The sequence below is a fragment of the Drosophila obscura genome, unplaced genomic scaffold (genome assembly GCF_018151105.1).
Source record: "Drosophila obscura isolate BZ-5 IFL unplaced genomic scaffold, ASM1815110v1 contig_17, whole genome shotgun sequence".
NCBI lineage: Eukaryota > Metazoa > Arthropoda > Insecta > Diptera > Drosophilidae > Drosophila > Drosophila obscura.
This window is the reverse complement of record NW_024542757.1, coordinates 24,698-51,722: the sequence shown is the minus strand read 5'-3', so window position 1 is coordinate 51,722 and position 27,025 is coordinate 24,698. Positions and strand designations below refer to the sequence as shown.

General features: G+C 47.0%; 4 protein-coding genes across 6 annotated transcripts; 2 read left to right on the top strand and 2 right to left on the bottom strand.

Moving 5' to 3' along the window:
• The first annotated feature begins 12,501 nt into the window (after positions 1-12,501).
• On the top strand, positions 12,502-16,622 carry LOC111078661 (tetratricopeptide repeat protein 7B). 2 transcript variants are annotated; one of them, XM_022373497.2, is made up of 9 exons: positions 12,502-12,818; positions 12,885-13,167; positions 13,233-13,344; positions 13,404-14,337; positions 14,395-14,943; positions 15,497-15,594; positions 15,663-15,776; positions 15,842-16,038; positions 16,109-16,622. In XM_022373497.2, exons 1-9 carry the CDS (start codon positions 12,689-12,691, stop codon positions 16,239-16,241), a joined length of 2,550 nt encoding a protein of 849 aa, XP_022229189.2. In that variant the 5' UTR covers positions 12,502-12,688; the 3' UTR covers positions 16,242-16,622. The 2 variants fall into 2 exon arrangements, with proteins under 2 accessions (XP_022229189.2, XP_022229188.2); XM_022373496.2 differs by having other exon boundaries at positions 12,503-12,818; positions 15,467-15,594.
• Positions 16,623-18,958, top strand: LOC111078662 (trichohyalin). The gene is made up of 2 exons (XM_022373498.2): positions 16,623-17,835; positions 17,902-18,958. Exons 1-2 carry the CDS (start codon positions 17,278-17,280, stop codon positions 18,931-18,933), a joined length of 1,590 nt encoding a protein of 529 aa, XP_022229190.2. The 5' UTR covers positions 16,623-17,277; the 3' UTR covers positions 18,934-18,958.
• A 1,845-nt stretch (positions 18,959-20,803) lies between these two features.
• Positions 20,804-22,573, bottom strand: LOC111077590 (zinc finger protein 184). Its single transcript, XM_022371933.2, has 2 exons — positions 22,113-22,573; positions 20,804-22,058 (listed from the first exon to the last, which is right to left on the bottom strand). The coding sequence occupies exons 1-2, from the start codon at positions 22,519-22,521 to the stop codon at positions 21,208-21,210; spliced, it is 1,260 nt and encodes a 419-aa protein (XP_022227625.2). The 5' UTR covers positions 22,522-22,573; the 3' UTR covers positions 20,804-21,207.
• Positions 22,574-23,634: 1,061 nt separating this feature from the next.
• On the bottom strand, positions 23,635-24,772 carry LOC111078657 (eukaryotic translation initiation factor 3 subunit F-2). Of its 2 annotated transcripts, XM_022373488.2 has the most exons (3): positions 24,570-24,772; positions 24,371-24,507; positions 23,962-24,326 (listed from the first exon to the last, which is right to left on the bottom strand). In XM_022373488.2, the coding sequence occupies exons 1-3, from the start codon at positions 24,672-24,674 to the stop codon at positions 24,050-24,052; spliced, it is 519 nt and encodes a 172-aa protein (XP_022229180.2). In that variant the 5' UTR covers positions 24,675-24,772; the 3' UTR covers positions 23,962-24,049. The 2 variants fall into 2 exon arrangements, with proteins under 2 accessions (XP_022229179.1, XP_022229180.2); XM_022373487.2 differs by having other exon boundaries at positions 23,635-24,507; positions 24,570-24,769.
• Positions 24,773-27,025: the final 2,253 nt, after the last annotated feature.

Genomic DNA, 27,025 nt, shown 5'->3' with positions numbered 1-27,025 from the left:
ATTTGTTTACTTAGTTATTTCTCAACAAAAGCATTCCGTAGATTCTAAAAAAAATTCTTAAAACTTTCGACGTAGCTGGAAATTCTGTTCCATGCAGAAGTTTGGCAACCTGGCCCAACCAATTAGCGGACCGTTCCAACAGTTAGTTAGTTAAGGACTTTATGGTAAATTTGGCAACGTTGCTTTTCACTCATTACCGCGTTCATAAACGAATCCCTATGGTAATCATTTACCCATGAAGAAATCGTCATAGATCATTATCTAACGTGGCTTGGCCAATGAAGTGTGGCAACGTTGCAGCAGATCGTTGGCTTAAAAATTATTCTCCTTTCGCTTTCTCGTTCAGCACTCAATTGGCAATTATTTTGACCTCTGAAATTTGACAGCGTTGCAACAGTCACCATAGTACACTCTACTCTGCACATTTCACCTTTGAAGTGTGGCAACAGTGCAATTGCGGCGAATGACTTTTGAGATCACTTAACAGTCAAATTGTCTACCACATTTCTCCCCGCATCAGCTACCGGCACAAAGCAATGCCAACTCCCAAGGGGCTCGTCACCTGGCCCCCCGAGCAGCCAATCCCCATGACTGGCACATTAGGATTTAATCACTAATTAAATATCAGTTAAGTTATAAGCCATGTCTATCCATTCATCTGGGGGATCCGCGGTATTGCCTCTCACTCTCACACACACCCACACACAGACACACACAAAGAGCGGAAGAAGAGGGGTATCTTTCCAATTTCAATTTGAAATGCTTTAATTTTCCTGCTTTAATTATTTTCGCGCACTCACTCACTCTCTCTCTCTCTTTCTTCGCTATTGATAAATATTTCTTGCTGTTATTTATAGGATTTCCTTTTGTTGTTGCTGCTGCGGCTCCGACATTCGCTTTATAGCTCGCACAGTGGTTCACGCGCTCACAAAATGGGACTCTCATGGAATTTGAGCACCAATTAGTCTCACTTTCCACACTCTCTGCACACTGTGCGCGCGTTCTCTGCGTGCAAATGTCGTTGCAAAGAGGAAGAAGAAGAGCATAGCTAAACATCTTTAATTTTTGTTGTGAGCTATTTAAACGCTCTCTCACACACATACACACACACACACATTATTTAATGCATTTTTTGACACTTGTAAGGGAAGTTAAATTCACTTTTTTATTTCGGCAAATACTTACAAATATTTGAGTACGCTCTAAATTAGCCACAATCGCTATCTTTTGTTTAATTATTTGCTTAAACGCTGCATCAGCTTTAGTCACTTTGTTTACGCACTACTAATCTTTGCTCTTGGCTGTAGTGTTTTGCCGTCGGCGTTTCAACTTTTTCACTTTATTTTCTCGCTCGTTTCTACGCTATTCCGTGAATAATATTTCCGTGGGATTGGATTCAGTCTAAAATTCGACAATATTCTTCCGTTGCTTCGTTGCGACACGTTCATTCATGTTCACGAGTGGGGTTTGGGCGGCAAGGCCGTTTCTTTACAAAAATGTGTTGCCGGCCACATGCTGCTAAGAATCATGTCGCCGGCAAGGTAGAAAAAAGGGTATGGTCACTGGGAAAACCGGACAAGAAAATTCAACGAATTCAAGCTAAAATCCACCCCAACTCCTAACATACCGTGTTTTTACGCTCTGAAACTCAAGTATGCGTGACAAGTATGAGTTTCATGTTGCTGAACTATGCTGCTAAGCAAAAAAAACCGGTTCTGGGTTCAATATTAAAATGTTGCCAGAAGACGTCTACAGGGTATGTTACACAGAGGAATGGACAACCTAGCAACATACAACAAGCAGGCTGCGAAATTCTACCTTTCAAAGCCGTCTAGCAACATGCCAATTTTTTCTTTGGCAACATTTCCGACAAAAGCCGAGAGAGCGTGGAACGTGGAAAAGTGCGACCGACTGAACGACTGACTGACTGTGAGATATGAAACGCTTTTGTTGTATCGGCTGTCGGAACGTCTGACTGTCTGTCTGTCTGTTTCTCTTACTCACCGGCACGCCGCCTGTCTCACGCTCTTGCTCTTCTCTCGAACGAACAAACATGTCGGGCACACATTTCGGTGTGTGTGTGCGTGTATTGCGCCATCGCCAAGTTGATTTTCTGGCCCCCGCGTGCAACTGTATGTGTGCCTGGACGTGTACGTGCACGGCTGCGGCTCTGCTGTTTATATGTATGAATGTGTTTCGTGCACATTTTCGTTTGTTTACAGTTTTTCAGTTTTTTTTTCAATACTCTTAACATGGGGGAAGGTATCATCTATCTATGAAACATTTTGAGCTAAACAGTTACAGAGTTCCAGTGATTTGTAGCTACAACTTTCCCGATGGGGGGGTTTTATTTCCTGTGCGCAATTTCGATTAAACTTCTGTCATTGGAAATTAAGACGCAAAAAGGGTATTCACAGTGCGTTTCTTTACTCTGCAGCTTTTCGCTTTTCCCCAGGTTTATGTTTTTCATTGCGTTTGATTGTTTTAAATTGAGATTTGTGTGCCAAAAGCGGCGCTGCAGCCGCGCAGTTGTCATTCGTCGTTATTGTTGTTGTTGTTGTTCCCTGGACTGGTGGACGGTGTGCAACATACGAAAATGTACAATAAATTGTAGCCACAGGAGTGTAATCTACGAACTTTTTCGGGCTTTGCGTTGGCTATTTCCATTTTTGTTGTCTTTTGCGTGTGACAAAATTAATTGGGTTTTTTTTTTGGATGGGGGTTGTGGTGGGGCAGTGAGGTTTTTGTGGTAATGGAGCAAAAGTTTCTGATTAGCTTTCTTGTTCCGGACACTTCACGGCAATCGGCGGCCATTTGGCATGGCTTTCATAAATTACGTACTAACCCAATTAGGGAACGTCTAATTTCGTTATGGTGCGCGTACACGTCAAAGCGTAAGGATTCCTTACTGCTTAGTATGTCCGCATGTGGGGGGAGGGAACGTTGCAATGCGGCAACAATGGTGGGGCATGAAACACAATCAAAGAGGTATAATCAATGGAAGAAGAAGGCCCCTCCCCAATCATCCTTTCCTCTTTTGTTGGTTCTGTTTTTTTTGGCAGTGAAGAAGTTTGGCAATGTGGCAGGTTGCTCGATGACCTTTTACGAAACCGAAAAGCTTATAGCCCCAAGGTCGATCTCCCCTGCATAAAAATTTAGTGGGGCAACAGCTCCATTCATACATATATGTATGTACATACATATGTATGTATTTGTGTATAGACCGCAATTGTGCCGCAAGCTGCATCCACAATGAACGATAAATGTAATAGAGACGCAGAGAGGCGCTCACCAACACACACACACCCGCACACGATCATAATATTGCCTTAATCAAAGAGAACAAAATTGATTGCATTATTGACAAGCTGAACGACGAACGATAAGCGAAGCAAATGGCGACAATCCATAAAGATATGTTCCCTCCCCCTCACCCTCCCAAACCCACCAACATCAATGCCCAACGAAAGGGGAAGGCTAAAAGCTTCAAGTGCCGAGGATATTAATACCCTTGCCGAGTCATCGTTCCCATGGCAGCAGTGCAACCCTTTCTCCATTTTAAATCTGTGATCAAAACCGTCATACCCTGTGCAAAAGGTACGTAAACCTCAAGACCAATCATAACAATAACCGCAACATATACAACGCGAGAGAGCGAGGCGAGTGGTATAAAAAAAGAGAAGAGAGAGAGCAACATAAAATTGCAGGCAAAACTATAAATAGCGAAATAATGTGATAAGCGCGCACACATGAAAGCGACAAGCGGTATTGTGCCCATTACCACATGGGTAGTGGTGAAGGTGTAACAGCGACGGGGGGAGTGGGGAGACTGTAGAAGGAGTGGTGCAGCAGCAGCGACGACAAGTGCCGGGATATCCAGGACGATGCAACGTTAACGTCGCTGCCTACGCCGACGCTTACAGGGATGCAAACGAATGCGAACAAAGCGAATAGAACTCTGCATTCTTTCTCTCTCTTACTCTCTATCCCCATCTCGCTTTCGCTGCCGACATACCCAGAGCATACCAGAATTTATCGTTGTCAAGCTATCGCCACATACTCGACAACGACTTTGAACGAGGGAAGGGAAGGGGGCAACGGCCGGCATCAGCGGGGGACGTTCTTGTCCAACTGCACAGTGGTCACAGTTTGATGTAGTGAAGACATATTCGCACTTCAGTGGGTAGGAACTTTCTGTGCCCCTGTCGCTGTGGTTTTCGCCTCTCCAACCACCCACTACTCCTTGTTGTTGTGTTTTGCGGCTACGTTTTCCACAATATTTCCGTGTCGGTGCGGCCACTGTGCGAGTTTTCGTTGGTTTTCCGTGCGCTTTTTGCGCAATTGGAAATTTTTTGGAGAGTAGAGTGGCTGGCTAAACGCCCCAAAAAAACTGCCCCAACTTGGCATCAAAGTGAACCTGAACTAGGGATGCAAAATAATTGGTTTATAGCGTATAACGATATTGCAATGGGTTCCACTGTTCCTCGCTTTTCCACTGATTATTTCTGCTCATATTTCCAGAGGGCCTCTCTGTCCGTCGGTCTGTCTCTTTCTAGCTACATACATAGTTTCACTTCCAGACGGAGCTTCGGTAGCTAGCAACATTGTTGTTTGTTGTTGTTGTTGCTTTTTTGAGTGGGGCGGTGTGTAGTGTGGTTGTTGTTTTTGCTGTTGTCAATTTTTTTAGATAATAAAAACTAACAAGTTGTGTTTATTAGTTAACAAAAGCAAACGGCAAAGTGGCAACAGGTTCGTTGACCAGCAGCCATCGCATCGACACAACGTCATGAACGAAGAGCCGAGAGCCGGAGGAGGAGAGCGTTACGCAAAAATAAAAGTAAAACCGAATGCATTGCTGCTTGTTTGCGTGTGTGTGCGATAGTAAAAATAGTAGAAATTAAAATAAAAACCCCATGCTCCGTGTGTTTCTCATTGTCTTTGCTGTGGTGCTGCCTCGCCTCTTCTTCGCAGTGCTCGGTATCAAGGTCAGATCGTTGGTATTTTAGTGAGTGCAATTTCGAGCCAAATAAATTCGCATAGAGCTCTGCCCGCCACTAATGAGAGTCGCTGGCAGAGGCAGTGACAACAGCGACAGCGACGTTGCGGGCAGAGAGCGGTGACAGATGCACTAACGTGGATTAAAAATGTGCAAAAGGCAAACACAAAAGATTGCGGGACTTAAACAAAAGCAACTACAGCAGGGGAGTAGGGGAGAGAAAAACAGGGAAGCGCAGCAGAAGCAACAGAAATACAAGAACAACAAAAACAATGGCACAGCTAAACGGGTCTCTCTCTCTCTCTCTTGCTGGGCTGTCTTAATCTCCCCAAAGTGTGTTTAAAAATAAGGTGAATCATGACCAGAGCGCGCTCACAAGATATAAGTATGTGTATGAAATTTATTTCAGTAAAACTATATTTTTGCTTTTTCATTCAGAGCACAGGCGAGACAGCGAATAGAAAATTAAATGGCAGCAAGCAATGGAATGGCTCACCCTATATTTATAACCATGATCTCGCTATGCAAATGAAAGGAAATGGAACAGCGGTAAATTTCGAGTGAGTTTCGTGGAGCAAGCAGAAAAACAATATTAAAGCGAAATTAACCAGATAAATTATAAAGAAATATGTACACACATTCATTTGTGTACATTTGCATGAATATGTGTGTTGAACATATTGATTGCTTGTTAAAAATGTTAATTAATTTGTCTCTGAGCTGGCAACGGTAATTAAATCTAGCGTTAGGCAAACATGCGACAGAGAGGGAGTATGCCCTCCCACGCATAATATGTATGTACACAACACAACAAAATCTGTATAGCCGTGCATTGCAATACAGTGACACTTGTCTAAAAAAAACACACCCATGAAAGAGTCAGCATTTAAAACACATATAAAAATAAAAAAATCTTCACACTGTATTTGTCATCACTTTCATATGCTGTCATAACTGGTGACTAATTGAGCTTGAATGTTCCATTATAGAGAGTTTACCCTGTACAATATAATAAATTTCCCACAAACAGTCCGACTGTCTGTCAAAGTCTCAAAGGGGAAATTAAATAGCATGGCTTTGCTGATAGCTTTACTACTCAGTACTTCCCCTTTTATGCTGAGGATATTAGGGGCTTGAGTCATATAGAGGATGTGACCGAATTATCTGTAAGGGTATCAAGCGCTTCGGTACCTAAAGCACGCAGACCTTTCATTTTTGAATTATCAAGTGCTTGTAGCTATTTTGGAATGGATATCGAACCATTTTCGAAAAAGATTGATAAAGTGGTCGTGACACGTTGAATATTAATAGTAAGCCAAGTGGATAAGACTCCACCAAGTCAAGGTCGTGAAGGGGCCAGGCCAGTTATGGAACCCCATCGATCGATCGATCAAATGCGCAGTTTCTGGCTGAGTGTGAGTGAAATTTTAATTGAGTTGAGCTGGAAAGATGTACAGCTTAAAATCGAAAAAGAAATTCACGAAAAGAGTGAGAAGAGAAATACACATTGTAAAATATCAACCACAACGTCAACGCGACGCATAAAAATGCAAATGAATACAAATACAACAAGTATGAATGGTACAATCAGCATTTCGCCTAGAACATACCCTGTACTTGACTTGGATTTACCCTACAAACTAAATATTAAACTAAGGTAAATGGAAATGAAGAAACTTTTAAAAGTGAGACTCAAACACTACAGCCCAATGTTATCATGTATTAACAAAAACAGGCTGATCCAAAAATCAGACCCCCTACTTTTCCAAAGCATACCCTTCTTACCCTACGAGTACCCTGTAAAAACACTAGGCGGCTTTGCTCCGAATATATATGTATGTACTTTTGTACGTGTGGGAGCGGGAGCTCACCCTATTTAAGTGTGTGTGTGAGTGCATGAGTGAGAAGGGGAGCTAGCAGTTGAGTGAATGAGTGAGCGGAGGAGCATTGAGCACGCTGCCAGCGTCGGCTTCGGCGTCACAGTCGACGCAGTCAAATGTCATTTTCCATTGCAATCCAATGTGCATGTACATATGTATGTAAATACGTACATATGTGGATGCACTTGCAGCGCATACATGAAGAACATGCTCTCCACGTCCACAGAGCAACATTTATAGGCATGACACACACACACACACACACAACCACACACTCAATTGTACTGAAGAAGCTGTCGCAAAAAATGTGAAAAATTTAAGCAAAATTCAAAATTCTTTTGCATATAAATTCGTATTTTTAGTCGCCTCCTCTGCCACAACCCATGCAACCCACCCCCTGCCAACAACGCGAGGCGGCAGTGGAAACCTATGGTGACGTCGCTGCTTTTCATTCAGTTTTTACTTTTTCGTTTAGTTCTGTTTTGTTTTCCTCAACTTTTGCACGGCTTTGTGTTCGCTTTGGTTTTCTTGTTCTTCTTTTGTATGCTTTTGACTCATTTGAAGAGTCGTTTTCGTTGCGTTGCTTTTTACCAACATAATTTATGCTCGGAAATGTTGTTGATGTCATAAGAAATAAAACGGTAAACTTAATGCAAAACTTGAGAAATTAACATATAGGGAAGCTCACTTGTCCGACTTTTAGTTACATGTACATACATATGTATGGTGAAGTCCTCATTATTGGTAAAACCCATGGAAAGGACATATGTATCTCTCATCTACTATTAAACGTATTGATAATTTTTCAGTGAGTAAATTTAAAACTTTACCCTTAGTCCAGCCACTTAGTCCATCTGTTAGTGTTAAAGCATTTCCTGTTCTTCGTAACCTTATATAAGAGCGGGGGCGGGATAGTGGGAGGACGAAACAGTAATTGTCAGATGCAGAAGATATCTCAGTCGTAAGGACCAGTGGCGCAGCAGGACTCAGGGCATAACATTTTTCCTCTCTTTATTGGCATCCGGAAGCCCGTGAAATATTCAGCAATAAAAAACATGAAACAAAACTTTTCAACTTGATATATAATACGTTCAGAGGGGGGGACAAATGGAAGAGGAGGGGACGGTGACATATGTATGTACGCCCGTGTGTGGCACATTCTCTTACCTGCTAAAATACACATGCTGAAAATATTAGTAGAAATGGGAGTACTACCAGCAGGCGAATCTAACCAAAAAATGTCCCGTCTATAGCGCTGTGCCAGCATTTTCCGGCTGATAAGAAGTGGGTGAGGGGTAGTAGCGGGGGTGTCTGAGAGTGAGTAATTCGCGTGCATGTATGATAGGACGGGGGGGTTATGGGGGGTCAGAGAGATAGATATTGGCATAAAGCGAAGAAGTAATCGTGGACGTACATAAATTCTCTCGTTTTTTCTCCCTATTTCTCTATCATCTTTCTTTTTTTCTTGTTTAGTTTTACTTGATTTATGACTAGCACAAATACTAAAACGCACACACACACACACACACACAACAAGTCGCGCACACACACCCATATAGGGAGACAGAAATCGAAGTTTATTGATAGCCGCGTTGTGGCAATAAAAACAAGAACAACTGTCTGTATACTATGTGCCGAATCTGCTGATACCCTTGCATTGTGCTGTTGCTACAGTTGAACAAATACCATATACTCTTTTACTGCAGGGTATCAACAAGTGAAGGCGTACTGAGGCTGGGCGTGGCTTTTGGGAAGATGCTGACAGAAATTTTTGTGGGCGTGTGAGTACTCTGTGGGTGTGTGTGTGAGCATGTGTGAGTGATACGAGAGAAAAAACAACAAAATATATGCCATGTTTATGTTTGGCACTTGTTTATGGCCAAGAAAACTGACAAAAGCAGATGACGAAACAAAATAAAATTGGATTGGGGCAGCATCCGAGGTTGGAATACCCTATCAGATTCCAGTTTCAATGAATACCCACCAATTCGGCTCATTTGCTCATTATCTTTAAACATACCCTTTACCCAACTGTGCTTCATCAGAGTTCCGCTTAGGGTACCACCCTATTCGACACGATTTACCACTTATCGCTCGTTTGGCATCGAAAAAAAAGTTTGGTCTTGTCTCACTCTTTTTTTGGTGGATTTTTCTCGTTATTGCAAAGAGACCCAAAAGCAGGTCAGTAAATTGAGCTGGACCCCAAGGGGACGGAGAGGGGCAGCAGCTGAGAGAAGCTCTTTGCTAATGCTTGTCTGAGGTTAAATGACATTAAAGAGCGAAACGAAACCAAAGCCGTTGACATCCTGTCACATGAAGGGGCTAAGGAGAATGAGATGCGCCCATCAGCAGATGCACAAGCAAACGGACAGAGTGGGTGAGGTGGGAGGGCAAGAGAGAGGCGCACTTAGGCACCTACAAAAAAAACTGTACTGTATGAAAGAGTTACGTGCCAAAGCCTTGCCAAAGCGTGGGGCCGGGTGGAAGCCGGGGTAGAGAGCGCGTGACTTGAAGGCAAAATGGAACACAAAAAAAATTGCAAAGGCAAAGCCTTAAAAGTACGAGAGAAGCACCACCCTGTCAATGACAAGAAGAGAGCAGGGCGGCTTAATGAGGATAACTTCTAAGGCCGTTTAGGAGTGGGTGCAGAGAATGGCAGAACATGCCAACGCCAGCAGGTGAGGAGGTCAGCAGAGTGGAGCACCTTTTGCCCAAAAAGCAACAAGCAAATAAACAAGAAACAAAGACAAAGCAGTCGCCATGCAAATAAAACTAAACAAACAAAAACAATTGGAGCAAAAGCAGCAGCAGCAAAAACAACAAAAGTAAACAAGAGAGGGGGAAAGAGACGCTTTGGGATGCCGAGCCTTTTGATACCCTTTGGCAGCAGGACCATGATACTAGTATTTACCAGATACAGACAGACGGACATAGCTGTATCGAATCTAAATCGAATACTATTCCAGAATATGTACTTCCTTCACTTTGTTGCCAATATCCAATCATAATCGTAGCACCCCTCTTTTGGCGAAGGGTACAATAAACAAAATATATAATGTTGTCAGCACAGGGGGGGGTAGGGGGGCAAAAGTGTGCGCACAATGAAAGAATTTACGAATAACGCTAACAAGCAAAGCGGCAATAACGCCAACAGCAACAACAACAACACCAACAACAAGAAAGAGAGTCGCTTTAAACGTGGCTGCCAAATTGTTTCACGCACACAACCATACACCAGCACGAGCGTGAGAGTAAGCTTGAAGAGAGAGAAGAGAGAACGCGAAAGAGAGCGAATCCAACTGTTTCAACTTTGCAAAGTTTTTTTTTGTTATTCCATGCGTGAGCTTGGCGGCATGGCATCCTCTTTCCACTGCTCACTGCCCCACATCCCAGCAGACGTCTCTTTCGCTCACACTTCTGCCGCCCCACTGACTTCGCACTTGCTGCTAGAGGAGCTTAGCATGGGGCATGGCACCGTTATGCTTAAACGCAATGTGCATGTGTTGAGACGACGGTCTCCCTCTATCTTTCACTGTTAAGGCCTCCCCCAGAAGCCACCTGCTGGGGATGCAGCGCACACCCGCAAGTGCACACATGCTTGAGTGTAAGTATGTGCGACCACGCACAGTGGGCATATGTAATCCGCACTATGTATACATTCTAGGATGACAAGTTAAATGATTAAAAATAGCCAATGGATTTAAATATCCTATCCTTTACATTTTCCATATATTATTGTGAAAATTTAAGTTCAAATTGTTCTGATGTTCACGTCGCTCCACTGTACGAAGCTGTAACTGCCGTTGCTGCCATGTCCTCCCACCCACGTCGCCCTTTGCTGATGCTTTTTCTTCCATATTACTTATTCATCTTGTTCCCCCTTCTTTATATTCACGTAGTACTTCTTGCCTTGTAATTATTGTCATTACGTCATAAGCAGGCAGAACCGCGCCACGCAATGCAAGACTCCAAACCACTTACCCTTCGCCCCCCTCACAATTCCAACCACCCTGCATAAAGCATCTCAATAGCAGCACCCTGGCCCTTCAACAACAAATCTTTCTCACTATACGGCTTTGGGGCCCTCTTTTTCTCCCTCTTTCGTTTTGTTTTGATTTGCCAAGGCTTTAATTTGGCGCGACGCTGCCAAGGTAAATAAATAAGAAGGTATGTCAGTACATGTATATATGTATGTAGGTACCGTACCAGAGAAAGATTAAAGAGCGGGAGAAGGGTGAGAGAAAGATCAACAGCCAGTGACGACTTTCGCGCTTATTTTAATGTGCATTTAAATGCTTGCTTTTACGTAATAATTCGTTGATTTTTATTGTTAGAACATGCCATGAATGTCTAATGGGAAAACGATTTCGCGGGCGTGCAACAAAAAAAAGAGAGCCCGGCAATTAACTTTTAACATCCAGAGAGAGAGCAATGCAAATGACGCGTAAAATTGTTAAAATTTAACTTGTAAAGAGAGATGAGATGGGAGCAGACGTCAAGTGAGAACAAATCGGAATGCAATTAAAATCAACACACAAATCACTCTCACTTTTGAATATGCTCTCCAACTCCCTCTCCCACCCGCTAAATGCTTATGCGAAGAGTGTGATAATGTGTGTGGTACTGAAGCGGCGTGCGCAACAACAACAACAAGAAAACAGCTGAGCGGGAATCCACACCACACACAAACACACCCCCACATAGAATAGACTCCATATACATATGTACGGGCATTGGTGCTTTTAGCTTAATTAACTAAAACAAAAAAAAAACACTTATAAGTGCAACTATAACTTACCGCTTAACGGCGGCTCTAAGCGCTCTCTTAATATTAAACAATTTATCAGAGTTGTTTGTAATGAACGGAACTCGTTAACACTTTTCACTGTTAATTCATTTAAAAATTTAGTCAGAGTTCACATATGTACGTACATTTCTCTCATTTGTATCGTAAAAAGCCGCACAGACATTTTTGTTCACCGCGGATAGTCCGCAACGCGTGTGGCTCCAACAAGAAAAAATGTCTACTGGGCTCCAAGCCCCAAGTTGTTCGTGGCGTGTCACCATTTCCACAAGCGGCTGGATGTATGGAAGGTTGCTAGGTAGGATATGGAAGTTTCTGTACCCTGTTTGCAATATGCACAGTTTAAATACTGTTTTCCAGCTTCAACTCAATTAATGGGATTGAAAACTACATATAATAAAGAGTTTTTCTGAGAGTTACCTATCTATTCTGATTTATAACGAGAATATTTCGTAATTTTGATACGTTGTGGCGACCAAAACTATTGTGAGTTAAAAGGTCTCATCAATTTCGTAATAGCCGTTCTCTCAAGGGTATCAAATGTCATCGATAAGTATCGAGAGCTGTGCGCGGCAAAAATCACGCAGACTTCATGATGCCGGTGTAGAATTCATGTAAGAAGAAATACAATTTGCAGGCGTATTTTGCATACGATCAGAGTTGTATAAATTTTCTGATTGTTTGAAATTATAAAGTCAATTTTATTATGTAAACTTTCTTATTTTTTAAAATAACTCCCACTTATCGCACAAAACTATCGATATTTTTTGAAAATAGTGTCAGCTATTATTATCAACATCGATACATTGATATATCAATAATGTAGCATCTCTAATACAGATGAAAAATTCCAATATTGTTGCTGTAATTGGATTAAAATCAAAGAGAAAATGCTGTAATTAGGTGGAAAGGAAGCGTTTTACCCACACAACACACAACACACATACTCGGAAACAGACAGCGCCCAGGCAGAACAGAACTCTCCATCAGTGACAATAGTCCAGCCGGATGGCCAATCGCAATATGCGAAGCAATACGACCAAAGTCGAGGCTCTGATCGAGAGTTGTCGCAGCGAGGGCAAATGGCAGCGCGTCATCGATCTGACGGACGAGCTGAAAACAGGCTCGCCCCACAATGGTGAGTAATCTGTAGAGGCTCTCTAAGGATGTACCAATCAATTTCCCCCACCCCCTCCCACCATAGAATGCCTGGCCAACTTTTTGGTGGGTGAGGCTCGCCTGGAGAGCTACCTGGAGGAGAATGCTTTGGTTGCTGAATCGAACTTTGGACGCGCCAAGACGGGCCTGGCCGAGGCGCGACGCTACCTGAATCTGGCTCTCGGGGAGTGTGGCCAAAAGGCGGGCATTGCTTTGGATGCGTACCTGCTGCTGGCCAAGCTCTGCTTCGCCTGCGGCGAGTACGAGCCTAGTTTGGAGAACTTTATCAAAGCTGAGCTCAACACGCTGGCCGAAAAGGAGCTGACATTGTGGGTAGATTGGTGGACGGGTGTGCGTGGATAGAGGAAACAAACTCATCTTCTATCGCTTACAGACGCAGCCTGAAGATCCTGGCCGAGTCGTATGCTATCAAGGGCCTGTGCCTGGAGCATCAGACATCCAAGCCCTCGTCCAAGTTCAAGAAGGCCGAAAAGGACACGGAGATGGTGAGTGATTGCATCATTCTCTAAAGGATTCGAGAAGGAAATGCCATACCTATTTCCAGATAAGCTGCTTTGAGCGAGCCTCGGATCTGGGGCTGCTGTATCTGCAGGAGTACGACATCGTGAGTGGCAGCAGCAGCTCCAACAACTCGACGGCCGGCTCCACGCTCAATGTGAACGCCGGTGTGCAGCAGTCGAACAGCAGCTTTGCCATCAGCAGCACCATTCCCGCCAGCGGGGCGGCAACCCACGAGGGGAATCGTCGCATGGGCGCCATCCTGGAGACGGCCCTGCAGCGGGCCCCCATCGTACTGATCAAGACGGGCAAACTGCAGGAGGCTGTGGAGCGATACCGCATTATGCTGAATGCCATCGAGACGAGGGCCACGCAAACGCTGCGCTTGACGCTTACCCGCCAGCTGGCCGAGGTCCTGCTCCGAGGTGTATCGGGTACCATTTACGCGCCTCCGTTTACCAGCAAATCGGGTGGAAGTACGCTGCGTGGTGGCGCCTCCAAGAAGCTGTGGAAGCCGCGCAAGTACCAGGCCCGACAGCAGTTCTCGCCGCGCAACCAGCAGGAGGAGGTTATCCTTCTACTGCTCATCGCCGAGGCCCTGGCCGTGCGCGACACCGTGCTGTCGCAGAGCCCCGAATTTAAGCAGGCTCGCCAGCACGCCATGGGCAATGTGACGGCCGTCTACGACCTGCTAACCCTGGCCACGGTCCGCTGGGGTCTCGTCCAGCTGCTCAACGAGTCCTTCGAGAAGGCGCTAAAGTTCAGCTTTGGCGAGCAGCACGTCTGGCGGCAGTACGGCCTGAGTCTGATGGCCGCCGAGAAGCATTCGCATGCGTTGCGGGTGCTGCAGGAGTCGATTAAGCTGACGCCCAGCGATCCGCTGCCCTGTCTTCTGGCCTCGCGGCTGTGCTACGAAAGCCTGGAGACGGTCAAACAGGGACTGGAGTACGCTCAGCAGGCGCTCAAGCGGGAGCTCAAAGGTGAGTGGACAGAGTGGCAAATCAAACACTCAGAATATTAATGTGTACTCTCTGCAGGTCTGCGTCCTTCGCGAAGCCAACTGTTTGTGGGCATTGGACAGCAGCAGCTGGCGATCCAATCGAACCTGAGGAGCGACCGCGATGCCTGCCACAAGCTGGCGCTGGAAGCTCTCGAGCGGGCCGTCCAGAACGATGGCAACGATCACCTAGCGGAGTACTATCTGTCACTGCAGTATGCTCTGCTGAATCAGCTGCCCGAGGCATTGGCCCACATTCGCTTCGCCCTGGCTCTGCGCATGGAGCACGCCCCCTGTCTGCATCTGTTTGCCCTCCTGCTGACGGCATCGCGACGTCCCCGCGAAGCTTTGGGCGTGGTGGAGGATGCCCTGCACGAGTTCCCCGACAATCTGCAGCTGTTGCATGTCAAGGCCCATCTGCAGCTGCATCTGGAGGATGCGGAAACGGCGCTGGCCACCGTCCAGCACATGCTGGCCGTCTGGCGGGATGTGTACGAGGCGCAGCTGGCCGGCGAGGAAGAGAAGCACTCGGACACCAAAAGCGGCGTGCATATGGTGCACTCCTCGCAGATGTCCGACAAGGACTCAAGTAAGTGTGTGGGCCCCCCTCGGCCATTGTCTGCCACTTGCATCTAAACAAATCCATATACAAATATCTCTACTAACGTCTGTGTTCTGTACATATGTCCCATATATATATATAAACTATACCCGATCTTCTGTGGAATGTGTCTATTGTATATGCCAAAAAAACAAACAAACAAACAAACCAATCAATCAAAATCAAATCCAAAACACTCAAAATAATTGTAAGTTTCCGACAAAGGATCATGTTGTGCAGGCCCTGCTCTGATATCTTGATTAACGGGCAGGTCCCACACACACATACTTTTTGCTATTCCCTTTTCTATATTTTTGATCGATTTGCATTGCCTCTCTCCACTTTGCCTGCTTCTCTTCTAGTATATGTATATATCCTTCCATGTTTCATAACACTTTTTGCCTGTTTTATGTCTTGCTTCTTCTCACTCTATACTGTTCCATTTCTTTGTTGATCTTTCTACCGCTTTGTTATGTTGTATATATTCTTATATAATGCTTAACTCTTGAAGATTCGGTGTATGCCGCTTCACTGGCTGCAGTTTCGCGCGTGGAGCAGGCTTTGAGCGAGGCGGCCAGCTCTTTGAGTTCGTTCACCCAGCGACCTGGACCCCGCAGACCCTGGATGCTGCAAATTGAGGTGGGCATTGCAGTCCTCTTTCGTATGACTTTCCTTGCAACTAAACTCCCCTGTGGATTCCCTTTCAGATTTGGCTGCTGCTGGCGGATGTCTATCTGCGCATTGAACAGCCCAATGAGGCACTCAACTGCATTCACGAGGCCTCGCAGATCTATCCCCTCTCGCATCAGATTATGTATATGGTATGCCAGAGCCAGAGCAACTCATAAAGTGTACTTTTATCTAATTGGCGACTCCCCTTTTGCAGCGCGGTCAGGTGCATGTGTATCTGGAGCAGTGGCGGGATGCCAAGCAATGCTACCTCAATGCTGTGGCCGCCAATCCCAATCACACGGAGGCACTGCGTGCCCTGGGCGAAACCCACTTGATTTTGGGCGAGCCTCGGCTGGCCGAAAAGATGCTCAAGGATGCGGCCAAGCTGGATCCAAACTGTCCCCGAATTTGGTATGTATTCAATAGATTTATCCCCTCCATGCTGCCTTATTGATTTGATTGCGTGTGTGTTCCAATATAGGTTTGCTTTGGGCAAGGTTATGGAATCCCTGGGGGATTTCTATGCAGCGGCGGATTGCTTTGCCACATCGCTGCAGTTGGAGCCATCGTGCCCGGTGCTGCCATTCACCTCGATTCCCTTGGTCTTTGAGTAGATAGGGATCGGATCGGATCGGATCCCCTGGCATTTCCCCTCGTATCGTTTTATGTAGAAGATTCAACCTCGACTAACCTCAAAAGTGAACAGCAATATTACTTACTTAAACGTCTCTATAAGCCCCCGCGCCCCCCAAACACACTGTCCGCTGTAATTAGTTTATCTAATTGCTATTATTATTATTTTGTTTGGCTTAATTTTGTTTCCCGTCAGTATTACAAACTTTTCGTATAATTATGGAGATCAGATTCAGATCTGTATCTGTGTCTGTGCCGCGTATTTGTGTGTAAATTATTAGCTAGAAAATGTTCAAGTTGTTGTATATAAATATCTATGAAATGCTGTACCTTCTCCTATGATTCTATGTGCTCTGTACCCCTCCCGCAAAATGTAACCACTTTTGTTCACAAACTTCTCTCTATGGATAACTTTTCTCTGTTCTCTTTCCAACTCTCTGTAATTTATTTTCTTGGAATGTTAACTAATGGATAATGATTTGATTATAAATTTATTCCTAGATATAGCCGAATTTAAAGTTTAAAGAAATATATCGATGAAGAACCTTAAAACCGATTGAGGGAAACCCCTTTTGGCCTACAACTCTTTGGCTTCTGTTACGCCTTTGTCCTTGTTTAGTTCTCTGCTTTCTCGGCTGCCTTCCGGAGACCTTTCACTTTCCGAATTAGCTAATTGACGTTGGTAATTTCCGCATTCTGTTGGAGGCCAAAACTAGACAGAAATATACCCCCAAAGAACCTCTAAAACTGTCAGAAGGGGGTGCTGGGCCTGTGATGGGCGGGCGGCGTTGCCCGTGGCAACTTGCCTTTGGGACCAATCAATAAAAAAGTCAACAAGCAAGTCGGAAATATCGACGCAGGGCGATGGCACAGGAATTTGGGTTGATTACGTTTTAGCATCGAAATAAATTCCTGTTTAGAGTGTGGCCTCATTGGGCGAGGACTAGGACTACAACCGGACCCGATTGCCCGTAAACTAGCCCATGGGCCGTCGCTGCTAGAGGGAGCAGCGGAAGGATGACCCCAAAGCGTAAGCGTCGCGGACGCAGCGAGTCGCGGGCCAGGAGCAAAGCCAAGCTGAAGGCAGAGCATCAGCAGCTGCTGGACGAACTGGAGCTGGTCGACAGCTGCTGCGACATTTGCCACTGCGATTGCTACAGTTCACACAGCAGCGGCAGTGCGAGTGGACACCAGCAGGAGGCGCCCAAGGAGCAGCAGCAGCAGCAGAAGTACGAGGAACTGCATCAGTTGGATCAGGAGATCGAGGCTCTGGAGCATTTGCAGCGCAGAGAGGGTGCAGCATCTGCGGGCAGAAGAAGTCACAGCAGTCAGCGTCAGCGCAGTGCTTCCCGATCCCCCGCTGAGGGGAAAACCTCGCGAGCCCAGAGCAGACGCGGCTCCGCAGAGTGCCAGACGCGTGCCTCCACATCGGGCAGAAGCAGACGGTCCAAGAGCGCCGGCAGCCAAAGGAGTGACTCCAGGCGGCGAACTCCAAAGGAGGAACCAGTGGAAGCAAAGCCACAGCCACAGGTACGACAGCGACGCGGTGCTCAAAGGGATTGCAAGATGCTGCAGGTGAGTGGAGGTGGAGGGTTGCGTTGCTCTAAGACGATGCTAAAACTAAATCTATCCGCTGCGCAGCACTTTCTGGTACCCCTCGGCGACGCCCCCGCCCTGTCCATCAGTGGCAGAGGCAAATCCAAGTCGCAGGAGAACATGGCCCTGGTGCCCCTCGGCCAGGCGCAGGCCCACCACCACAAACGAGGCGACGGCAAATCCCTGTGCGCTTCCATGGCCAATCTGTGCCTGGCGCCGACGGTGCGGGCGGCCTACCAGCAGGTGCCCGACCACGACCAGAAGATACTCAACCGAATGGCCGTGAAGCGGAGCCAACAGGCGACGGACAAGGAGCATGCCTGGCTGGCGCGAAAGTACTGGGAGAACGAGCGCTTGGAGCGGCAGCTCCTCAAGGTCGAGCAGGTGGAGGAGTACAAGCGGGCGGTGCATGACAAACAGTTCCAGGACTACCTGATGACCAAGGCCCGCCTGCAGGCCTTGGCCGAGCGGGATCTGGCGGAGCTGCGGCGCCTGCGGGGCGCTCTGGATGCCAAGGATGCGGCGGCCAAGCAGCGACTGGCCTCCATGCGGCTGGAGCGGGACATGACTCTATGCCAGCGGCGCTGCGAGGAGTTGCGTCGCAGCGAGGCCGTCACCGTGCACCAGGAGGAGCAGTACCTGGACTCCACCCTGCGCAAGCGCGACATCTGCATGCGGCTCAACCAGCGCATCCGTCGTGCCGACGAGCTGCGGGGCCAGCTCCTGGAGGCGTATCTGCGCCGGCTGCAGCACGACAACTACGTGGAACAGGCACAGCACGAGGAGCACTGGCGCGAGCGCCAGCATCTGGAACGGCTCAAGCAGCAGCAACTCAAGGAGGACATTCAGCGCAAGCGGAGCCAGTCGCAGCGCTTTGTCGAGGGCCGACAGCGGCGGCAGGAGGCCCGTTTCCGCACGGCCAAGATCTCGGCCAGCCTCCGGGAGCTGGTGCGTCAGTCGGTCACGCCGGAGGGTGGCTCTGGTTCTCTGGGCCCAGATCAGCAGGCGCTCAACTCGTATGCCCAGCAGCAGGTGCACTTGGGCCGCCTCCTCTTCGAACGTTCGGCTAGGGATTGAGAATTAAGGATTAGTGTGCGGGGTGCGGTGTATATATCACTAAATTGTTGTTGGTTTTTGTGTAAATAAAATGAATTGAGATTTGAGAAAAGATTAAGGAAAAGAGGCTGAATATTTATCTTAGTTTTGTCTCTTGAAGAAGTCTCGAAATACGAATCAGCTGCTGTTCTCCCACTAGATAGGAGATCATCGATTCAGTCCGAAAAACGCATTGAACTTCTTTGGAAACAATCAATAATCTCTGCCCCATTTATCTGTATATGTAGAGCCGATCATATTGTGGTGTCTGTCGTCTCATATCAGTCATCCATTGACCCCAGCATAAAATTTGGAAGCAATTCAAAGATTTGAAGTACAAAGACCCAGCAAACAATACGCGAATCGTACATCAATCCCTGCGCTGCAGCTGAATGTGGCGAATGGAGGGCAGGGCGATAACAAAAGGTACGGGAGTACGGAGTCGAGTATAGGCAGCAGATCTCATGGGTCGTTATTCAGGGAGGAGATGAGTAGGAGTACTTGCTCTTATGCGAGTGTAAACTCGTATTAAGCCCCACCCTGAAACAACAGAACGTACGATCGAGGAAACAGCACGTTCGAAGATACAGAAGATCCCCCCCAGAACACATACACAAAGACACAACAAAAGCCTTGATTGGGTCACTGTCTGGACGGGAAAGGCTCTGCGCACGTTAAGGCAAACACACTCCGCCGAGGTATAGCCGGATGAGTAACCGCCGTTAAGGAAATGCCATCCCACAGGGCTGGAGAGGCAGCAGAGGCTCGGAGACAAGGTTATCATCGCGTCTCTGAGTAATTTCACATTCCATAAATCTCCGACCTAGGCCATCCATTCGGTCACTTCCCCCGAGTGTGTGTGTATGTGCTTGTGCCTCTTTTTTTTTTATCAAACTTAATTAGATTAACACTTTAACTACCCTTTTTTTTTTGCGTGGTGCAGTAACACTCAAGTGCATAATTGTGAGCGTTTCGTAATTGAAGCCAATGCTGCGGACAGTCCAAAAGTGACCAGTGAGGGGGAATTGGATTGTGGTTGTGTTTTTGGTGGGTCCGGATGGAGCGGCTGTGTCCGATCAACGCTTTGGTTTGGGTCAGACGACAGTGGGGCGTTTTGTGGTGAAGTGATACCAGATCAGATGGCTAGCTATAAAAGAGAGAGAAAGATGAATGATAAATGATAGATGCAATTTGTTGGCTCTTAGCATCTCAGGGATATAGTGCAGAGTGTCGACTGGAAATTCAGCAATTTTTAAACGTGCTGGAAATGCTGATATTTTACTTGCGCTTTTTTTTTTACAATCTAACACTGGATCGACCCTTTGGGCTGGCCTCCGTCTCTCTATCTCGCGCCTCTGGTTAACATTTAATGATTTGTGTACATATTTGATTGTTGTATTTATTGTTTATAGACACAGGCACAGCCACAGGCAGACACATAGACAAACGGGGGCAGCTCTTGGTTATAGAGGGAGAGACGTTTTAGTTGATAAGGCCCTACCTAGGATGGGGGTTGGGTTTCATAAGACCCCTTCATAATGTTTGAGTTGAGTTTTGAATCCTTTATTCAATATTTAATAAAATAGCCAAGCTATAACCAAGATAAGTCAGTCATGTTTGCAGAGATTATCAGTGCGGGGGGATTTTACTTTCCTTTCCGAGTGGTTTCTACCTGTTACCCAAGTCATTTTCTGTGTGTTTATTCGATTTTTTATTATATTCTAACTCGAACTCATTTGCAGTATTATTTATCAAATTTATTCTATTTATATATTAATCTATATTATCATAGTCCTATGGCTCTATTTAATATTTATTTTTATTTTATTTTATTTTTTTATTTTTATTTATTTTTAGTTTTGTTTTGTTTTGGATTCTTCACCTTTTTGCACGATTTCTATTTCGATTGAATTTGGTTTTTGGATTTTATACGATTTCTGGCCGCTTTCACCTCGAACCCCAAGCAGCCCCAGCCCCAGCCCCAGTTCCAATCCGCATGTGTGTCGTTTGGCAATCACCCGCGATCCACACACGCGAAACCGACACAAAAAAAAAATAATGTTTGCTGCTCTTGCGACATTGAAACGGTGGCGATAAGCGACGGGGATCGGGGAACGGAGGCAACAATGTTTGCCAAATCTCAGATTGTGCAATGTCTAAGCCGCGTAATACTTGATCCAGGCCCGCGGGACCCGGAAACTGGATAAACGGACCCTTCTCCGCGCCCCACCACGCCACGCCACGCCGCGCCGCGACTCAACTCTCAATGGCCTCCATCTCCAGCTGGGCCTCAATGATGTCCGCATGCTGCCGCACCATATGATTGTTGAGATTGCCCACACTCTGGTAGCACTTGTCGCAGTAGTCGCAGCCGTAGGGCTTCTCCCCCGTGTGCACCAGGATGTGCGAGGTGAGGTGGCCGCGCGTGAAGAACGCCTTGTCGCAGCGATCGCACTTGAAGGGCCGCTCCATATGGGGATCGTGCGAGCGCATATGGGTCCTCAGATCCGATTTCGTTGGCCACGTCTTGGTGCACTTGGAGCAGGCGAAAATCCTCGGCTTCGATTCGCCCGTGTGGGTGCGCACGTGGGAGCTCAGTTGGGTGCGCAGCACGAACTTCCTCTCGCAGTGATCACAGCTGAAGGGACGCTCCGTGGAGTGCAGCGACTTGACGTGGTACCGCAGGCTGTGGCGACTCGCGAAGCTCTTGTGGCACTCCTCGCACTGGTACAGCAGCTCCCCCATTCGGTGCACAGCGATCATGTGCAGCTTGAGCTGGAAATTTCGCGTGAACTTCTTCTCGCACTCGGTGCACGGATGGAGGGATCGTGGGGAGCCAGGGGAGCGGACAGCAACAGCAGTAGAGGATTTCGATCGCTTCCGCTTGGGCATGGCCGTGGCCTTGGCCTTGGGCTTGGGCTTCTCCGGGGGCATCTCTGGTGCTGAGAGAGTCTCAAGGTGTTCGGTTGTTGGCGTCTCTAGTTGCAGGAGAGCGGCTGTGTTCGTCTCTGGTTGATGGTGGGGCGTGTTCAGCGGCCCGGCATCGGCATCCCACAGAATGGGCGCCTCATACGGACTCGCAAGGCTCTCCTGGAACTCCAGGGTATCTATAGGGGTATCATTCAGTCCATCAGTCATTCCTGCAGTGCCGCAAAACTCACCAAAATCCACCGATTCCATCAGGGGCGCCACATAGGCCACCGGTTTTCCCTGCAGCACTGGCGGCATGTTCTCCTCGAGGCTGCCCACCTCCCGCTCCAGACACTCGAGGACATCGTCCAGGGCCAGGGCATCGCCGGCGGCCACCGTATGCTGCCACTGCTCGTGGCGGGTGCGCAGCACCTGCTCCGAGTGCTCGCACTCCCGCTGGAAGTTGCGGGCATCGTGCAGCCGTCGCAGGCACAGATCACAGATGATGTCGGTGAGGCCGTCGCCGGCATCCAGCCGCAGAGTGGGCGCCAGCGCCCTCAGCTCTGCGTGGAGGTGGTCGTCGTGGATGTTGCGGTAGAGCGGCGGCTGCTCCAGCAGGCAGCAGCGGCAGATCAGGGGTTGCTTCAGCAGCGAGAACATAATACTTGGAGCGCGTCTGCTCGGCTCGCCGGTTGCGGGACGTCTGAGAGCAGAGTCGAGTCCGGATCAGGCCCAAGCCTAGGCTCAGGCCCAGGCCCAGGTCCGTCCCGGTGATGGCTATCAGGGCAGGCACACCGATAGCCCTTGGCTTAAGCGATAAGGCGGCGGCGTCGCCTTGGCTGTGGATGGGGCACAAGCAGAGGGCGGGGCGGTGCGGCGTCTCAATTATCTCATCGTTATATTTGGGTGGTCCGCAGCTCTCTCTCTCTCTCTCTCTTCTCCCTACCCCCCTTGAGTCCAGTGTCCCACCCTAGCGAGCAAAATCCCCAAATAGATTGCTCTTATCGCAGCCCTACTGAAAACTGCGGATCAAGCGGCTTCCCCATCTTTCAGTTGTTGTATTCACTCTGGACTTTCGCCGGCCATAAGGGCCCCAAGGACTTGCCCAAATGATTCGGCACTCACAGGACTGCACTCTGCGTTGCCCCAAGATTTGATTGGTGTGAAAATTTTGTGAAAATTCCCTCAACGAAAAAGGGTTTCCTATAAACGTAAGCAGAAGCCTGGGAAGCAAACGTTTCCATTGGGCGTGATCTCATTTGTATGTACCGGGGATTCTGGACTCTAAAGTGTGCTTACAATCAGTTCGATGCATGTGCTATATGTACATACATATAAAGGTTTTATGAGTTCTGTTGAAGAGCAGGTTAAAGCTTAGCTAAAGATCAAAACTGCTGAATGAACTGCCTGCAGATAGAGCATACGAATAACTGCGAGTATATTGCCAAGTTCAAGCATGACAAAGTGATCTACTGATCTCAGCCTGCAACCTAATTATTGTACACTCCAAAATATTCCTAATATTAGGGACAAGCGATCAAAACTGATCCTTCTTTGCGATACTCGAGGCTCTTGAGGCTTGGGGGTGGCTCTGCAAACTGCTTAATAATTAAATTTGCAAGGGCATACAAAACTTTCCACCGCAAGATCTTCATTCTTAGCTGCACTACTGATCGAAAGTAAGCTTTAGTCGCTGATAACACACTCACACACAGCTGGGAACCTGCTGCAGCTGTATTATACCCAAGTAAAGCAAACAACTGATAAGTGTTATCGCTGCACAGTGCCGTGTACGCCTACGTGTTGGGATCGGGATAGCCTCCGCACCCACCACCCACAGAAAGGCGACGCTTTATTGATTAATTGCCATCGGAACATCAGTGGCTAAGCATCTGTCATATTGGATAGATGCTCGGTGAGCTCCAGCTGGCTCTGGATCATCGAGGAGAGCGTCATCGCCATGAGAACGTCGCGCACATTGGTGTTGAACATGTGACGGAAGCGCTCCGCCTCCACCATCGGCACCGAGGTCAAGACATCGTGCAAAGCGCGACCGACAGTGTTGTCGGGGCGTCGCTTGCGATTGAGGACATCGTTGATGTAGCGCAGCATTAGGTCGAGCCGCTGCTGAATGCCCTTGGTGGAGTCCACAATTTGGGTGAATTCGGTCAATATGCGGCCCGAGTTCTTAACGGGATGCGTGCAATGCTTTTGCATGTGGCGCATGGCCACAATCTCCGCCGAGCCGTAGTAGATCTCCATCGGCAGCAGCGTGAACATCAGGCCCTTGGTGCCGCCGGGCACGCCCGTCTGCACGGCACAGAAGAGGCGCGTATTCATGCGCTCGCCGCGCAGCGACGTATCCATCAGCAGATGCAGCGGCTGTCCGCTGTGGCACTGGCGGGCGTAGTATTCGTGCAGCTCCACCGCTGCGGTAGAGATGGTCCTGCCGGTGCTGAACCAGCCCAGAACCTTCTCCTGCGGATAGGCGATCTGGGCCAGCTCCAGCATATCGTTGTCGTACTTCAGATCCAGGTCAATGTGGCTGCTGTTCGCCCCGTGCATGCGGTGCAGCACGCTGAAGCAATTGGAGATCTCGATGCGACCTGTTTTGCCAGCGATAGTGCCCATCAAAGTTCCCATCACCTGATCGACAAGAAAGACAAGTAGATAAATAAATAGAACACTTGCTGCCGCACGGACACTACCTCTGTGTCGTCTTTGGGGCGACGCTCGTAGGCATCGATGATCTGGAACAGCACCAGTGGATGCAGCAGCACCTTGGACTTGAGATTGAAGTTCGAAAGCGACATTATAGCGGAGGATTACACTGTATTCGGAGTTAACAAATTAAAGGAAAAAGCCACGCGTGGGATGCCTGTCAAAAGTGTCAGATGTGAGTGAACTTGGCTGCGCTTAAGCACTGTTTGCCAGGCCTTTGCAACACTGTTCGCTCAGCGCAGAAAAGTTTCCGCCAAAAGGATTGCCATTGGAACTGCCGAAAGGGAACAAAATCAAATGATATCAAGAATTTCAAAGGAAGTGGAAAGTTTTCCTCTATTAATACCATTATGAACTTGAACCGCAATCATAAAGCTCATAAGATCGTAATCGTAACAAAATACGAGTATACGCAATTAATGATCGCTCGGCAGAGACTTTTCTAAGACTCGCCACTAAATGAGCATTAAAATAAATTGAATTAGCAGACGCGAATACACTGCGAGAAATATGTCAGAGTGGATCAAGATGGACAGGGAAAAGTTGGGCGGGCTGCCTGCTGGTTATCTGTTGTGCAGCGTCGTAGCTCCAGCATTTTTCTCTCATTTATTTTTGAACAGTGTATGAGCGCTGTCTTGGCGCGCATTCAGAACCCAATCAAAGGAAACACAATCTTGTTAATGCCGCGCCGCCTTGGATAGAGTGTTAATGCTGGACTCGGAGATATTTACACACAGATTTTTGTATGGGCATTATACTTGAATGTGTGTATATATATATATAGATCGCACACGGCTTGATTGCCCAGAATTGAATTCAACACATTTGCCTGCCTGCCCTGCCCGCTCTGTTGCATGCCTCCTCCCCTGCTACACCTACTCAATTGCCCGATTACCCGATGATCCTCAGCCGAGTTGAACGTGCTTGGCTGACATTACTCTCTCGTACTACATATATGGACAATCGGATACCATGATACTTCCAATAGTTTGTTCTTATGTGTACATATATGTATTTTTTTTTTTTATCGCACATCCACCGCCAGAGCCAGATTTTTGTTGCTGCTGCTATTGTTGTTGTTGTTGTGTGCGCTTTTCTCTGTTTGAAATAAATTGTAAATGATTTTGATTAAAATTTCCGCTTAAATTTCTCAGCCGCAATATTTGTGTCTCTTTTTTGATTCTCACTCCCTCCCTCTCTCTCGGGTGCTCTCTCTTGCTCTCACTACGTATGCTTGTTTTACCCGTGCTCAAAAAGAGTTAAGGGGTATATTAGATTTGTGGTAAAAGTGGATGTGTGCAAAGCAGAGAAGGAAACAGCATCAATAGCCGAGTCGATATAGCCATGTCTGTCTGTCCGTCCGTCTTGTTGAGCGCCTTGATCAAAGAGACTATACGAGCTAGGGCAACCAAATTTTGTTTCCAGACTCATGTGATATCAAACTGCTACAAGTGTATTTTGCACCGCCCCCTTCCGCCACCACAAAGAACGAAAATCTGTGGCAGGCACAATTGTAAAGATACGATAAAGCTAAAAATGAAGTATCGTAGAGAATGAACATATGTAACAGATTGCCGAATCTTAATCAGATCGGATCATTATATTAATTTTCAGTTGTTACCCCCACCTACTCCAGCAAGAGACCCGCTACTCATTCTCTTTCTCGCTCGCACACACTCTGCCCTGTGCAGTGCGCGACTTTTGCGGAGAAGACGTAGAATCTACATTGTGTATGTATAATTTACATTTTATATGTGGGAGCGACATTGTAGATGTAGATAACAGATGTAGCAAAAAAATTTTAAATGTAAAGTTTTTTATAATTCTACATAAATCATAAGCTCACAAATTTATATACTGACTGAGTACGGGTATAAAAGTAGAGTCGCGTCCAAAGAAGCAACTCACACGTTCCTTCTCGTTGTTTTGTTTGTGTGATTTTGAAATTCTTGGGGGAAAATGATTTAGTCGCCTTTATTTGGCCAATTATATTTATGGCGCATAGTTTTTGCAAATTTCTTTTTTTTATTTTTTAATGCAAAGTGACGCACGACACTGACATTTCTTCTAGAGTGTCGTGCGATTGCCCTGGGGATATATATGTCTGTCTGTCTGTTGTGTCTGTCGTGCCTGTTGTGTCTGTCTTGATGCGGAAGCCTGTCTTTTGTTTGGGTAAAAGTGTGGGAAGAATTTCTACTATAATGAGTCCTCATATGGAAAGCGTGGGGATAGCGCTAATGCGATAAGAAATGGGTTGAAGTTGATTGGAGGAGGGGTCCTGTTAAGCACTACTAAAATTAGGCTTTACTTTTATTTGCCATTCAGAGCACTTCAGAGTCAAGTGGATGCCTCAAAAATTATTTTAAAATATAGTGCTTATTGCCTTATATGATTTATCAGAAGAAAACCCCATCAATACCCCACTGATGGTTCAGTTTTCAAC